The 16,940-nt window shown below is 32.1% G+C and overlaps 2 protein-coding genes across 2 annotated transcripts; both read left to right on the top strand.

The window, feature by feature from the left end:
* The first annotated feature begins 602 nt into the window (after positions 1 to 602).
* On the top strand, positions 603 to 2,775 carry LOC142629472 (homeobox-leucine zipper protein ATHB-13-like). Its single transcript, XM_075803466.1, has 4 exons — positions 603 to 730; positions 914 to 1,094; positions 1,198 to 1,574; positions 2,210 to 2,775. Exons 2-4 carry the CDS (start codon positions 968 to 970, stop codon positions 2,561 to 2,563), a joined length of 858 nt encoding a protein of 285 aa, XP_075659581.1. The 5' UTR covers positions 603 to 730; positions 914 to 967; the 3' UTR covers positions 2,564 to 2,775.
* Positions 2,776 to 15,007: 12,232 nt separating this feature from the next.
* On the top strand, positions 15,008 to 15,914 carry LOC142627470 (uncharacterized). The gene has a single exon (XM_075801339.1). It carries the CDS (start codon positions 15,060 to 15,062, stop codon positions 15,672 to 15,674), a length of 615 nt encoding a protein of 204 aa, XP_075657454.1. The 5' UTR covers positions 15,008 to 15,059; the 3' UTR covers positions 15,675 to 15,914.
* Positions 15,915 to 16,940: the final 1,026 nt, after the last annotated feature.

Genomic DNA, 16,940 nt, shown 5'->3' with positions numbered 1-16,940 from the left:
AAAGTTGCTTTCTCTAAGTAACCACAAATCTCTCTCTCTCTTTCTCTCTTTTTTTTCTTTCACTGTATGAAACAACACCCATCTCTCCATCTGAAAGCTCTAGTTCATATATACGTTTATTGAAATAAAAAATCATTTGGAGCTTTTAGAGCTTTTCTTTTTCCTCTCAAGTCTACTACTTCACATTTAAGAAGAATAAAATATGAACCCATTTTCTTTCCTTTACCCATGGAATCAATCAAGCTACTTGAAAAGTGCTTGCTTCCCATTTTGAAATTTATATTTATAGACAACTGTCTTTGTTAAGAATAACACCACTGCATGTCTCCTAAGAATGAAAAGAAGATTAACATTACATGAAAATAACAGCAAATTCTACAAACAAAAACAAAAAAAACAAAAAACATTATTAAAAAAAAAAAAAGACTACAAAGTAACCATTGACATGGTTCAGCACGTTTCCCTTTTATACAAAAAATGTCACTGTAAGTGTACATCATATTGGTTATATATAGTATGTTCTGTAGAGAATAGTGTTTTTTTATTATTATTATTATACGAAGTAGAGAATAGTGCTGATTTATCTTGATATAGCAAATAACATATAAAAAGAGAATTCACTCTTCATAGGAAGAGAACTACAGAAAAAAATACATCTCTTTCTCTCTCTTTCTTTCTTCCTTTTCCCTTACATATAAAAGAATAGTAGACTCTCCTAGAAGCTGATAAGGTATATAAGCCAATGATCATTCCAATTGTGCATCTACTTCCGATTGAAGAGATCCATATATATATATATTTACTTTTATGTGATATATAATTAAGTCTCACTCACTCTCTTTTCCTTCTCTTACACTAAATTTTGTCCACTCAGTGTATCTTCAAATCTGCTCTCTCTTTTTCAACATGACAGCCAGATTATCATCAAGGCTTTTAAGATTGGTGGCACAAGCCTAGTTAGAAGATAATGACTGGTAATGGGATGGCCTTCTTCTCAGCAAATTTCATGCTTCAACCTCCTCATGAAGATGATAATCAACATCCCACTTCTCTCAATCCAATCCTACCCTCATGCACACCTCAAGACTTTCATGGTAAGTACTCTCTCTCTCTCTCTCTCTCACACACACACACACTCACAAATACTTAAAAATCTTAGTATGGGCTTTAAATGATGTTTTTTTCTTGTTTATGTAGGGGTTGCAAGTTTCCTAGGGAAGAGATCCATGTCATTTTCAGGTGTGGAATTGGGAGACGATGGTAATGGGGAGGATGATTTGTCTGATGATGGATCACAAGTAGGGGAGAAGAAGAGGAGGCTTAACATGGAACAGGTTAAGACACTTGAGAAGAACTTTGAGTTGGGAAACAAGCTTGAGCCAGAGAGGAAAATGCAGTTGGCTAGAGCTCTTGGTCTGCAGCCAAGACAGATTGCTATATGGTTCCAAAACAGGAGAGCAAGGTGGAAGACAAAACAGTTGGAGAAAGACTATGATCTTCTTAAGAGACAGTTTGAAGCAGTCAAAGCAGATAATGATGCACTCCAAGCTCAGAACCAAAAACTTCAAGCAGAGGTTAGTTCCTAGCAATAGATGCAAATGATTTTTCTTTTTTCCAAAATTTTAATTCTATTTCACTGAATTTTTTTTTATTACTTATTTTTATCGATAAGTTACACACGCGTCCAATTAATATTTTGAGTCTAAAAGAAAAAGAAGCCTCAGTTGAATTTTAAGTCATTAGTTCTGCTGCGATCTTTTGCTTGTTGATTTTGTAACACATATTTCAAGTTCTGCATGGGAGTGTGGATTGTGTTGAAATAAAGATTTTGGAAATCATGATTTTTTTTTTTTTTTTTGCCCGCTAAGATTTATGCTTTTTGACTTTTTCTTACATCATGATTTTCAGAGCCTTATTGCTGTTGAAGAACTTCTAAAAACCAATAATGGCTTTTTAAAAAGCTCCTGTTCCTATCATTTTTTTTAATGTATATATATTTGATTGATCGTAGTTTGGGACCAAAGGGTAGTCATATCTAAAAAGAGAGAGAGAGATCTCTCAGAGTCAGACCCATCTGGGCTAGCTCTCATTTGATTGATTTCTCCATGTACTAATTCTACCTACTAAATTGATAGTATGGAATCTTATAGCATTTGAGCATTTACGTTTTTATGCTTTCATCTGAACTGGTCTATTTTAATTGCTACAGATACTGGCACTAAAAAATAGAGAACCAACAGAATCTATCAACCTCAATAAAGAAACTGAGGGTTCCTGCAGCAATAGAAGTGAGAATAGCTCTGAGATCAAGTTGGATATCTCAAGGACACCAGCTATTGATAGCCCTCTATCCACTCATCCAACAAGCAGACCACTATTTCCAACTTCTATGATAAGGCCTCCAGGCAGTGTGGCTCAACTCTTCCAAACCACATCAAGGCCTGAACTTCAATGCCAAAAGATGGATCAAATGGTCAAAGAAGAAAGCTTAAGCACTATGTTTTGTGGCATGGATGATCAATCAGCCTTTTGGCCATGGTTGGAGCAGCAACATTTCAATTGAATTTGAATATTATTATCCCAGAGTGGTGAAAATCTTCAAGAGGGGTTGATTAATTTGACCTTTGTTCATCATGGCGCTTTTTAATTAAAACCATATTTTGGTACTTTAGAAGAATATTGGTGTATAAATTAAACTAGAATATAGCAAGTTGAATTTCCAAGTGGGGTTGATAAACTATATGGAGGAATAAAAGGGTATGTGTCTTGGAGTTATATACATACTACTACTACTGCTACAAGTTTACTAGACTTTAAATGTTTCTTCTTTAGTTGGATTTATGCGAAAAAATTCAAGTCCAAGTGAAAATCATATTTGTTAGGACTAGTCGCAGTTCTAGCATGGACCATGAAAATAATAAAAAGAGGGATTCCCTCCTTACGTTTTTAATTTCTTTTATTGCTTTGGAATCATGTCTTTGTACTGCCAAAAGGAAAATGCTGGCAACTGGCTAAGTGCATTAAAAGAAAGTCCTTGTACTCAATTTTGTTTTGCTGATTTCATCAGTCAGTACCAAAGGTGAACAAAATCTACTCGAAGTTAATAAAGTATGCAAAAAATAGAGAGAGAAAGAGTGAGGGAGAGAGAGAATCTAACACACATTCCAAGAGGGAAACATGACAAGCAGATGTAGAGCACAAAAAAACAAGGAGAGTTGGAAATGGTCGTTCTCTCGTGAGGGGGATCTTGGTAATTTTTCATTGTTGCTGCTGACAAACGAAGGGAATGGGAATCAAAAACCTTTATATATGTCATTGATTGTGTACCCAAACCCAACTTTAAGGCACTCAGGCCTCAGCATAGTCTTCACACTTTACTGTACCCTTTTGAGTCCTTGGTAGAAAGAAATTCATGTGAACCCACTGTCACCCACTCTAGCATCCTAGACAGTCCCTTTCATCCCCACTTTCATGGTTTCCTCTCTCTACTCTGTGTCCTTTTTTCCTTCTTTCACTCTTATCTTTTCTATGTCCTTCCTGTTTCACATTTCACATTTTGTATAGCTGTTTATTGCTTCCTTTTTAACTCCACAGCCAAAATGAAAAGTCGACTAGATTCTTTTGTATTGCCTCAATAATGAGAATTTTGACCGAGTGAAGTCATCACCATAAATATTAGCTATATTTATGCTATATTCAAAAACATTAATCACTCGAGAATAAAATTATAGGGACAGTTGCGCATATATTAATTATTTATTTTAAAATTTTTTTACAAGAAATTAAAAAAAATTGTCAAAAAAATTAGTTATTTTTTTATTTTTCTATAAAAAATTTATTAAAATAATTTATTAATATATACCTTAGTAAAACTCTAAAATTTTACAGCATTCTCTTCTTTCACATATAATAGATAGTTCTAAATAAATTTAAGATAGAACTCACTCTACACGTGAAAAATATGTAGTACATTATTGTACTATGAGAAAGTCAATAATTTTCCATATAATTTAGATCAATCTAATACATGTCTTGTACAATATACAGTGCGTGTTCATGTAACATACACTCATATCGACTTGGAAATCATAATCTCTCCCACTTTCATCCTTAATATTGATGCCCTATTTTGCTCGCAACGCCTGACAAACCCAAAAGCCTAAATCCAAGTCCCAATTCAACCGACTTTGGCCAAAAGTCCAAACAAAACTATTCAAAGAAGCAAAGCTAACCACACGTATAATGTATGCATAGTAAGGTTTTCCTGCTATTCATGTTTAGCCCTGTGGCACAAGTACAAGCCAAAAACACGTGATACATGTAGCATCCCCTACATTACTGTATTGTACAACAATGGAAATTCGATGATATTATAGTGTTTCTTTCTTAAACAAAACCACTAAAGATCAAGGTTTTCAAACCTAGACGGGATCGAGAGGTCAGACTGTGAAAACTGAGAACCGGATAGAAATTCAGTTTTTTAAATATAGAGAATAAGGCATATGTGGCAATTTCGTGAACCTCTAAAACCGACCGCAAGAATCGGTGGCAAGAACCGTGCGGTCCAACCCCTTAGCAATTTTTTTTATAATAAAAATAACTTAACACAATTTTATTCTACTTAATTAAATTATCCATCTCTTACAAGGAATAAAAAAATTATAATTAAAATCCTGCAAAGATATTCAACTTTACTTAAAAAATTAATCATAAATTTTAATATTTTCATCGTTATTATTTTATTAAAATATTAACTTTCTTATTTAATTATTAAATATATGCTTGAAAATTATTAAATTTTCCTCACATATATAAATATATTAGTCAATTTTGCTAGTTTTATAAATTCAATATCTATATTTAGGCTTTAATTAATTATTAAATTAATTATGACATCATCACGGTTCGACCTCGGTTCGACTTCAAGAATTTTGAATTTCTTTCTTTTATGGTTCAATGAACGGTCTAGGTCTGAAAACCTTGCTAAAGATATGTGTTGTAAATACATTTAGAATTGAAAAATTCCATATTAATTATTGTCATTTGTTAGCACTGTAAGTGCACAATTGTACTTGGACCCAAAGACAATCACGAGCTCAGGCCCAATGAGCCTTAAACAATAGAATTTGTAGAGTGTGGGCTTGAAACCTAGGTTAGAAGTACTGGGAGCTTGATAACAGGCTTTTATAAACAAACACAAGTAAATAACGAACGATAATGACAAATGGATCTCCTCAGACTCGAGCCGAGGACTACTTCTTTATTATTTCTCTTTCTTCCTTCAAGATTACAATTTCTTAATTTCTTTTTTTTTTGTTTTCCTTTCCTTTTATTTCTTTGGCCTTTACCCCCCTTTTATACTTCATTCCCTGATACTTTTTGAACAGTGACTAGAAGTTTTCACTTCACTGTTCAGGGGTCACCTCCCCATTAATGCGGCCAGAGAGGTAGGTGCAGAGCCTTTAATGCGGAGGTGGCAGCCTTTACTCTTGATATTTTCTTTAATACTGGTACATCTAGAAGATTCAGGATGTCCCCTTTTAACCACTAGTCTTTCCAGAGTTGTGCCTTGACCTTTATAATGAAATCTTGAGTTCTCTTGGATCTGTCTGAGGTGAAACTCTTCCTCGGCTGTATCCTCGGACCCTCAGCGTATGGGCCAACTCATAGAGTTTAATCCTGGAGCAGGTCGGCCCTCCATGTTACAGCCCAAAGGCCCATATGCCCACCTGGGTCCTTTTACTCCCCACAAGCACATAATGAAATGGTCTTACCACTTTGTCAATTATAATGAATCTAAAAATAAAGTTTTGGGGTTAACAATAGCTTAAATGGCATGATAATTTTTTTTTTAAATGCCATGTGTTTGAATCATTTCTTTTTTAGTTTAAATTTTGGATACTTTATAAAGGGTAAAAAAATATGTGAGAAATTGTGATTAGTGAAACATAAAATGGAATACTTTTGACGCATGAGATTTTTATTCTCAATAACATATATATATATATATATATATATATATATTTTTTTTTTTTTTTTACTCTGGCGAAACCAAAGTATACTTCCTCTATATATATTCCTTTATCTTGTTTAAAGATCTAGCTGTTTTAGTGAACATTATTTAAGTATAATGAGGTAAGAAATATTTACTTTATTGTCTTTTAAACAAATTAAGATATAAATTTTTTCAAAACTACTATTTATTTTAAAGCAAATTAATGAAAAAGATGTTTACATTTGAAAGATTGTCATATTTTTGGACATTTAAAAATAGGATAGAGGGCTAAGAATAGGAGATTGTGGGACAACCCAATTGCAGTTGTCGGCAACTATTATCTGATTTCAGTCAAGGATCATGTTGATTAACCTTTACAAAATATTTCCCTCTATATTTTGTTTTTAAGATAGGTAACTATTTACCTATATATTTCTTGCACTCCATTCCATTGTACTATTCCATAATCTCTAATATTCTTTTTAAGTTATGCGTAAATTAATGTGATGTAATTTTAGTCGATTTGGCCCTTACTTAATAAATTGACAATCTTCTTTTTAAAAACTTTTAGCTTGTCTAGGTAATTAACATCCAATGTCTAAACATGAATGGACAAATTACTGTTACACTAATTTTTTATTGAGCACCCAAATAATAAAAAAAATAAAACTCTATCGCTATCACATTCCATTTGAAATACTATTTGTATTCTGTAAATGAGTATGAGCATCATACATTTTAACTTTTTTGCAATTGGATAAAACGTAAAATCAAGGTTGATGTCACACTCGTGATAAGAGCCTTAATAAAGCTATTTTATACACTGTTTTTCTTTTGAAAATTCTGTTCCAAATCATGTGTTTTTAATGTAGTATAAGTGTGTAACTATGTAAGCATGCTTTCGATTTGAATATGCACTTTAAAAAGGTTGAAACTTGAAAGTAATATTAAGCCTTAAAAGTACGAGTTGTTCTAACACTTGAATGTGTAAATTCAATAAGCAATAAATTATGTACTTCCACAGAAAACACTATTCTTAGTCGTGCTTTATCCATTTTTTCTCAAGCAAAAAATATCAAACTACATTGCCATTTGTGGCTACAAATTAATCCACAAACAAATGAAGCTGAAAGTACAACGAGACAGTAAATCAACACACTTTTACATTTACATAAATTAATTGATAATAACCTCCACAACACTATATCTATTTTAATCACAGAGAAACCTTAATTAATCAAATTACTCACAGTACATCCCCATATACAAAATACTTGAAGTCTAGAGAGAAAATAGTTCAAGTTGCGGAATTATTAGTATATTGATTTTTTTTTATTTGATTGGATGAATTGGACACAAGGGTTTTAGATAGTGTTATAGATTTTACGGTTGTTGGCAAAAACTGTCACAACAGATAATTAGATTCTAACAACCAGTAACTCTATTTATATATGAACAAGCATGTGACAAAATATGAAAATCCTTCTACATATTTATAAATCAAAGTTGACGCCAAAAGAAATTAAAGAAGATCGAGCATGTAAAACTATGCCCCAGTATGTATTTTTATTTTATTCTTATATATTTGTGGGATCATGTGAGGATGGTTTAAATAATCTTTTGCAACATGACTGGAAACTTTGGCATATTTTGATGACAATTTTCAAAGCCAACTAATGATTTCCAACTAAAATGGTGTAGTGGCAAATTAACAATTCCTTGTTTAAGATGAAGCAGGTCAAGTGGCCACGTGAATTTGTGGTTTTTTAGTACCTAAAGTAATTAAACATTTTATTGGATTAGGTTTTGGATTATAATATTGCCTGCATATGAGAATTCCCAGCATGTTTGCGATTATTGTGACCATAAAAACTAAGACAACATGTGACAGGCATTAATAAGATGATCACAATTATGCGTAATTGAGGAGTTGTAATGCTTCATAAAATATATATTTTTCTAATTAATTAATAAAGTTATAACATGAATTGTGGGTTTTTGTGAATGGCTATTGGCTAACACAACATTTTTATACTTGCAGCTTTTAGTGATTATGGGAACTACTAGATGTGGAAAGAAGCCTTTATTACACTAGTGAAATAAATAATTTGGTACTTTGGTGATGAAGTCTTTAATAAATAATTTGCTTTTGATATACTAGGCAGGACTCGTGAATTATTCTGACATGATATCTGAGTTATATCACTTTTGGGTTTCTTAAATCTTAATTCTTGCCCTATACTTATTTTACAGAATATATATTACAATATAAAAAAGGTTGTGTAAAATATACAATAATCTCATTATTACAATAATAGGAGATATGATTGATAAGCAAGTTTTTTTTTTCTCTTTTAAAAAAAAAAAAAATTGATTCTCAAACATAAGCCCTTGAGTATATAAATTGGAAGGAAAACATTCATCATCGTATCAAAAACTGTTTTTTTTTTTTTTTTTACTGTATATATTAATTAAAGAGATTTTTTTTTTCAGGACACATTGGCTTCCATATTGTTTTGTAACAAAGATGTAAATAAAGAATTCTAGGAAAAATGGTTAGAACTCGATCAAGTTCTAAAATATGAATATTTTGCTAAATACTTTGAAAAGATAAGTATTTTGCTACATACTTTAAAAATAAAAACTATTTAGCCATTTTTTCCAATTCTAATATAAGAAATTAACTAAAAATATATTCAATAGAACCAATTTATAGTGTTAATTCCAAGGGTTTGTGTAAAAAGAAAAAAAAAGGATTGTTTAGTGTAGAATTGGAAAGCCAGTGTGAACATTGATTTACTTTATGAGAGGCCACCAGTCCTTTTCCCTTTTTGTCTCCTCTCGTACGACTAAAGAATTTCCAACCTACACCTCAACCTCATGTTGCATTTCACTCATTAAAAAAAAACTATGTAGCAGTTGTTTTCTACGTACGTAGGAATCTATATTATTTACACCTCATGTCCTATCTGATTATAAGACCTAGTACTCACTTATTTATTAGGGAAACTCAAGCATATTTGATATAAAAAAATCTTACATGATCTATAAATTAACTTACTTTCTATTATCTTGCTTAGCTGGGACATGTCCATATATATAAAGTTTGAACCAAAATCCTACACCTAAAGGCCAACCACATTTCGAGAATATGTAGTGTATTTTTTAGGTTTTCATGAAAGACCTCTTATCAAAATTCAAGAAAATGATAGCTAACTTCACTATTTATGTATAGTTTTTGACACGCAAGACCATTAATATACAATAGTTGGGACAAAAGCGATTGTGATGCTGGATCCATATATCTTGAAGATAAAGTATCACCTTATGCTTTCCATCACCCTTTTCTACTCAGTCGACAAATCCTTTTTATGAACTACTTTTTATGGAACATTATTTATGTTCCACCGATTGTAGTATATCATGCGTGATTGGTTTTTTTTTTCTTCTAAACTTTAGTTATTTTATAAAAAAAAAATGTAAAGTTGTAGTTGGTGGAATATATAAAGTGGATCATAAAAAGTAATATGAGTAAACTGTGTATACGGTACCTATCCTTTACACCATATATTTTAATTTGGTTTCTAACTTTCCAATTGTGTTAATTTGGTCTTTAATCTTTCAGTGCCGAGTCAATTTAGTCGTTGTTGTAATCTTTTGGATAAAAATTACTGATCTGGCTAACAGCTAAACTAAAAAATTAGTTTTCGTTGATGTGGCAATAAACAAAGTTTTTTTTTTTTTTGATTGTTTGCCACATCAGTAATTTTCATCAAAGAAATAATGACATGAACTAAATTGACAAAATATTAAAAGGTTAAGAACCAAATTGATATATGGGACAAAGGATAGGGACTAAATACATAATTTACCCAAGAAATATTCATTTCTTGTACTAGACGTGGGAAGCCTAGTAAGAGTTGTTAGTTGTAAATAGAAGTGATTTTATCTCCTATCTAATAAGTTATCTCTACTTGTTGAATAAGATATTTATGTTCAAATTTCACCCACACCAAAAAAGAAATACATTATTGTCTAAGGCTTATGATAAAAAGAAATTATCATATGTATCATTGATTTTTAATCTAATAATATATTTGGAAAAAAAAAATTAGATCTCAATTTCAGTTAAGAGACTGTATCCTCCAACTCAGGGATTCAAATTCTATGGTATCCCTCAGAAAATAATAATAATAATAATAATAATAATAATTATTATTATTATATTTAACGTAACTTCGTTGCATTAAAGAGGCTGTAGCCCTGGGGGCGAATTGTTGAAATTTTTAATTGAATGATAGTTGTAATGTGTAGTCACTGTTACTACCAGCCCATGCCAGTGGCCATGGCCTACCAGGTCCATGGGTTTACATGGCCTACTAATCACAAATTTTTTTTTTTTTTTATAAAGAATCTATTAGTTCCAGTTAACTTGGGGTTTGTTTTGACTGAAAAACTAATCACAACTACAATTTTTTTTAAAGAATGTATTGGTTCCAGTTAACTTGGGCTTTGTTTTGACTGAAAAACTAGCTTATTTTCAGTTTTTTTAAATGAAAAAATCGCAACTTTACTAAGAAAAAGATAAAAACATTATATTTTAAGTCACTGACTCAATCATAATAGGGTTTTTCATTATCCAAATTACAAATCTATGCTCCTAGCATGTTGAGCCAAAAAATAAGCAGGGCACTTACCTTGCCTTTTGACATGTGAAACTTGAACTTGTCTTATTAGAGTAGCTTATGTGCTGGTACTTATTAAAAACCATACATTTTTACATAGTTAGTTTAATTCATTATTTTAAGTGTAACTATAATTACTAAACTATTCCTTTTATTTGTAACAGTAAGCATAAAAAAGGGAATAAATTTATCAAATTAGTGGACCTTGAGATTCCTATTTTTGATGTAACTGAAGTGTTTTATTAGTCCCAAAATATTTTTTTTAATTCTAATTTTTTTTTGAATAATGAAAATGGGAATAGATTTATCGAATAAGTGTTCAAGTGAATAGCATTGCTTAATTGGAAGACTAACTGCTAAATGGAATTGGACTCTTTTCTTTCTTTTTCTTTTTCTTTTTTAAAGAAATTGGACTCTTTTCTTGATTGCGGTCTTCCACTATGGTGACTCTAATTAATTAATTAAATAAACTAAGTGCATTGTCTAACAACATAAATAGTATTATGTTTTGCTTTTGCTACCAATTGATGCAAGAATTTGTGCTTGACAATAATATCCGTAAGAAGCCCTCTAAGAGTCAAAACTCAGAAGTCTTTTCATTTATTATTTATTATATGAGCCCTCAAAACTCTTACTACAGTTGCAATTTGCACTAGAATAATTGCAATTTGTTCTAGAATGAAATCTATTGAATCATCGTCATCGTGATGACAAAGAAAAGTCCAAGTAATAGAAAAAAAGATTGGATCTTATGAATCAAGAAAATGGTTTGCAATTTTTTTAAAAGAAAAGTATCAATAGTATATTAACACTACAATTAAAAAAAGACAATTGCAGAAAACAATACTGAATTTTTTTTTTATAAGAGATGCAGTTTCAAAGAGATTGAGTAGATATTTGTTGCTTCAAATAGACGGAGTAGACATGTTGTTAAGTTCATTGCTTATATTTTTTTTGCCACATTTTTGATAGTATGGCTCCAGTTTCTCTTTCTCTAGCTACAGTTTAAGTATCTTAGTATGATTGTCTCTCCAACAAGATCCATACTCCTCATTAGGCACTCATTATGGCATGTAATCCAAAATCTCCTGGTATCATCAATTTCCCACTTGGTAAAATTTCCGTAATACCTTCGGAAGATGCACGGTGGAAAACAAATCTGCCATATTCATTTGCAAGCTTTGTAATAGGAATTGTTTGCCTTGGAAAGGGAGGGATGAGATAGATGATTAAAATAGAGTGCCATGGAGACGGAGGAATGAGAAAAATGATTTAGATAGGGGTGAATGAGATCTCGTATTTAGAGATATATATAGAGAGTAAATTCTTGAACTAAGAATTTTTGTCAAAAAATTTCAATAATTCTTGAATACATTACAGAGGATGGGAAGAAATAAGAGAGAATTTTTAACTATAAAACCCTAAATCATAAATCCTAAATCTTAGGAAGAGGGGTTAATTTGGTAATAGTTATTTATTTTTGTTATTAGTTTCTTCCAATATTTCAATAATTTTTCTTGTAAAAAATTGTAATATTTAGTGTTTAATTTTTATAAACAAAATAGAAAAACAAGAAAGATAATATAGCAATTTGATCATTTATATGTATTTACAAATTTGAAAATTGCATGATATAGTGATTAATATAGATAGACATGTTTCATGCCTACTCAAGAATGCAAATATCACTACCGCGCATCTTTGGTGCGATGACCACTCTATAAATATAAGTACTTGTGAGGTGTGAAGACAAATGTCAGAATTCAAGTCTCTAAGAGAGAGACTTACTTCAACTATTGCAAAAGTAATTTGACCAAAAATATCATATTTCAAATAAATTGTTTCTCATATAAATCTTAGAAAACTAACAACAAAATTTGATTATAGTTGATTCTCAAAAAAAAAAAAAAAGATTATAGTTAAATCACTAAAGCACTACTTAAATAATTAATATAAAAAATAAATGTATTTATCTTATTAGTAATTTTTTAATTACATAGAATAAAATTTTTAATATATAACATGAAGAGGAATGTCATATTTTAAATAAACTATTGTTATTATTATTATTATTATAAATAAAAATAATTTCTTATATAAAATTTATAAAACTAATTATATAAATTTCTCTAATAAAAATAATTAATGCACAACTATAAATAATTAATATATGCATTTACTTCACTTGCTAATTCAACGAACTAATACTTTGATATAAATGTAAACTTTATTGAGGTAGAAGTCTAAATAAAGAAAATCTCAAGTAATGCCCCATATGATAGAACTTCATACTCTCTATTTTGAAATATCTTTTTAAAACAAAAAAAAAAATCAATATATATATATAGATCTTTTATAAAAATAATTCAATAAAAACTAGTTCATCCAAATAAATTCAAATGATAAAGCCTCGCACTATAAGTTTGGGATCAAATCTTACAAACATAAGATAGAGGAATTTAAGAGACAGACATGCAATATTGTAGAGACTTCTCAAATGAAAGAAAATGCATCATAAATCCATAGTGCCACTATTATTTTGTTGTATTTTCGAGTTAAACAGCTAGATTCAAGTCTTTTTGTTGACAACAAATGAAAAAAAAAAAAAAAAAGATTCCAACCTAATTTGTTCTCATGAAAAAACTGAACAGTGCCATTGAACCACAAAATCTCTTGGGCAGCTAGATTGGAGTTAACTGCAAAACGTTGGGATTTTTTTTTAATAACTATAAAAACCAAACAATGTTATTAGTTAGTCAAGATTTGAAACAAATTTGGTATCTAACAAATCGAGTCCATTGGACTCGATTTTGGAATGCTAAATTGAGTGAACTGAACTTGATTTCATCATTGTTCGTAGCTGATGTGGACAAAATGTCCACGTTGGCATAGAACTCGAGTCCACAGGACTCAAGTTCTGTCAAATAAAAATCGAGCCCTATGGACTCGATTTAGTACCACACCTAGAGATCAAAACCCAGAGATCAACAAAACCAAAAGAAGCAACGACGATTTAGTACCACACCTAGAAATCAAAACCCAGATATCAGCAAAAACCCAAAGAAGCAATGATGCAAAACTTGGCACTGATTCCGACCAAACCCAGCAACCCAGGTGCCGATTCTCACCGCCGCTCCAGTGGAGGAGAAGAACACATACCCAGCAAAGCAACGACGATTTAGTACCACACCTAGAAATCAAAACCCAGAGATCAGCAAAACCCAAAGAAGCAATGATGCAAAACTTGGCGCCGATTCAGACCAAACCCAACAACCCAGGCGCCAATTCTCGCCTCCACTCTAGTGGAGGAGAAGAACACGTACCCAGCAACCCAGGCGCCAATTCCAACCAAACTCAGGCGGCGAAAACTTCAAGCCATGGAAACTTCAAGCGAAAACTTCAGGAGAATGGATTTGATTTGTTTTGGATTTGATTAGTTCATGGGTTTTTGAGGCTTGGTCGGAAGAAGTAAAAAAGAGAAAGGAAGAATCGGTTGCTGAAACAGATCGAGTGCTGAAACAAAAAGCAATCGAGTCCGTAGGACTCGATTTTTATGCCAACATGGACCAAATGTCCACATCAGCTACCACGTTGTTGAAATTGACTTTAGCGCACTCGATTTAGCATTCCAAAATCGAGTCCAAAAAACTCGATTTGTTAGATACCAAATTTGTTTTAAATCTTGACTAACTAATAATATTGTTTGGTTTTTATAGTTATTATAAAAAAAAAAATCTTATGGCTCCAAAAATTAAAACTGTGTATCTTTTCCGTAGTCTATGTTTGGGCCATAAAGCTGAATAAATATATGATTACAAAACAGTTCCTATCAAAGACACTTTTCAGCCCAAAACACTTTGGGCCTCTTTCTATGCTCTTGGGCTGGGCCTCTCTCAAATAAGTGGACCTTGAGATTCCTATTTTTGATGTAATTGAATTGTTTTATTAGCCCCAATACCTTTAAAATTTTTCTAAAAAATAATTTTGGAAAAATAAAAATGGAAGTAGACTTATCAAATAAGTGTTCAAGTGAATAGAATTGGTTACTTGGAAGATTAACTACTAAAACTGAATAAATATGATTACAAAACAGTTCCTATCAAAGACACTTTTTAGCCCAAAACACTTTGGGCCTCCTTCTATGCTCTCGGGCTGGGTCTGAAGACTGAACTGGACTCCAGGCTGAACTTTGAGCTGCCACGTGGCAAAATTCTGCCCAATAAACACATAGCTTCCTCAGTGGGCCCCACCTTTCCTCTCCACCCAATAGAAACACAGAAAACTCACAAAAACACATTAATTAAAAAAAAAAAAAACACTTTCAAGTTCAACTACCAAGTACCAACCACCCAAACTCAGTTTCTAACAGATAAACCTCCATGGCTTCCACTCCAATTCTCTCACCCACCAGGGCCGCCACCACCACCACCACCACCACCACCACCACCACCACTCTAAGTCACCACCAATCCCTCCACTTCTTCTCCAAACTACACCATCCTAACTTCCCTTTCAAAAGTGACAGACCAATCACCAAGCTCCACGTGTCTTCCCCAACCAACAAGCCCTCTACCATCACCACCACCACCAACTCTAAAAAACCCACGAAGGAAACCATTTTCTTTGATGGTGGAGCTCACTATGGGGACCTTTTGGCCAACCTTCTTCTGGGTTTCACTCTGTTTTGGCTACCATTAACTTTGGCTGCGGTTTCAAGGGCCTTCAATTTGAGGTACAGGTTCACCAACCTGCGGGTCACGGTTATTTCAGGACTGACGGGTCAGGAGAGGAGTGATTTCTCCTACAATGTGATCAAGGATGTTCAGGTTGTGCCACGCTTCATAGGTGAGTGGGGTGACATTATCATTACTCTCAAGGATGGCACCAAGGTTGACCTTAGGAGTGTGCCTAAGTTTAGAGAGATTGCTAAGTATTGTCTTTCTATGGCTGAAAACCCTGAGGTTTTGAAGGAAGATGGGCCTAAAGGGTTTTAGACAGTTTTTGGTTTGGTTTAGTGCATATGGGTCTATTGGTTGGTAGGCAAGAGTTTGATTCCTTTGTCTTTAGAGGTATGTAAATTTTGTGGCTAACATAGCAATCTGCTTGTTATTATGGTAATTGGTTGATAATTTGTTTCATAATGATTATATGGCCTTTTGTTTTTCGTTTGCCTTGGCCTTTTGTGTTATGAGTGATGATGGATATATTGCAAATTTTACCATATGCCTTACAAATTGATGTGTTATCAATCTCAAAAAATGTAATTATATTGTTGAAGTGACATTTATCACATTTGTTGTCACACAGTTTAAATGCATTATATAGTTAATTTGATTTCAGCCTTAACATTTTCCTTGTGTCATTGATAAGACGGAATATCTTTATGATTAGAGAAATGATATGTTCACAATATTTTTACAACAAATCTTAAGTGGCCAGTTGTTACTGGTTGTTATTGTTGGGGCAAAAAAGTAATCTTAGTGTTAAGTTCAAATTTGAACCAATAATAACTAACCACCTATGATTTGTTGTAAAAATGTTGTAAAAATGTTGTGGACGTAGCACCTCTCTTATGATTATGAATGTACTTTTTCCATTTCTTTTACTGGAATTCATTTTCTGGCTAATAAGTTAGATTTTGACAGGCTTTTAGTAAAGTGCATTAAATTGATGCATGTGCCTCTCTAGCTGGTGAATGAAAATTATGGCCTTCGTTTTGCATCATTTGCTTAACATACATTTTGAATAAGAATGAGCAGGCCGAGAAGTGTTTTGGTGACACATGTTCACCCTTAATTGAAAGGAAATCTGACAATAGGTACACTATGATAACTTACCAGGGTTATATAGATTCATATATGATTTCTTTGAGTCTGATCGAGTTCTTGTGAATTGTGATAGAAACTGTAAGTGCTATTACGAAATATTTCTTCCTTAGTTAATACAAAAGCTAGAACTGCCTGGCCATCATGTAGTTGTAACCTTTGAATTCCCAATTGTTAATAGGTTGCATTTTATATTCTGCATTTTGCATCTTGAATTTGTAGATATTTTGGGATAATAGGGTGTGAGAACAGCATGTAAATTTATTAGTTGAAGGATTTAATGAGTTTTTGTAGATTTGTTCAATGTGATAGCAGTGAACAGAACTGAAGAAAGGTCAGGGACATCCGCCAATTTAAGAAGTGGATGTGATAAGGGAAATTGAATTTCAAGTACATCACTTTTTGGGAGTTTGCCTTGAACTTCTAAATAAGTCA

Source organism: Castanea sativa, chromosome 3, assembly GCF_040712315.1.
Source record: "Castanea sativa cultivar Marrone di Chiusa Pesio chromosome 3, ASM4071231v1".
In the NCBI taxonomy this organism is placed as follows: Eukaryota; Viridiplantae; Streptophyta; class Magnoliopsida; order Fagales; family Fagaceae; genus Castanea; species Castanea sativa.
The sequence above is the reverse complement of the archived record's forward strand: the minus strand, read 5'-3'. Positions and strand labels throughout refer to the sequence as shown.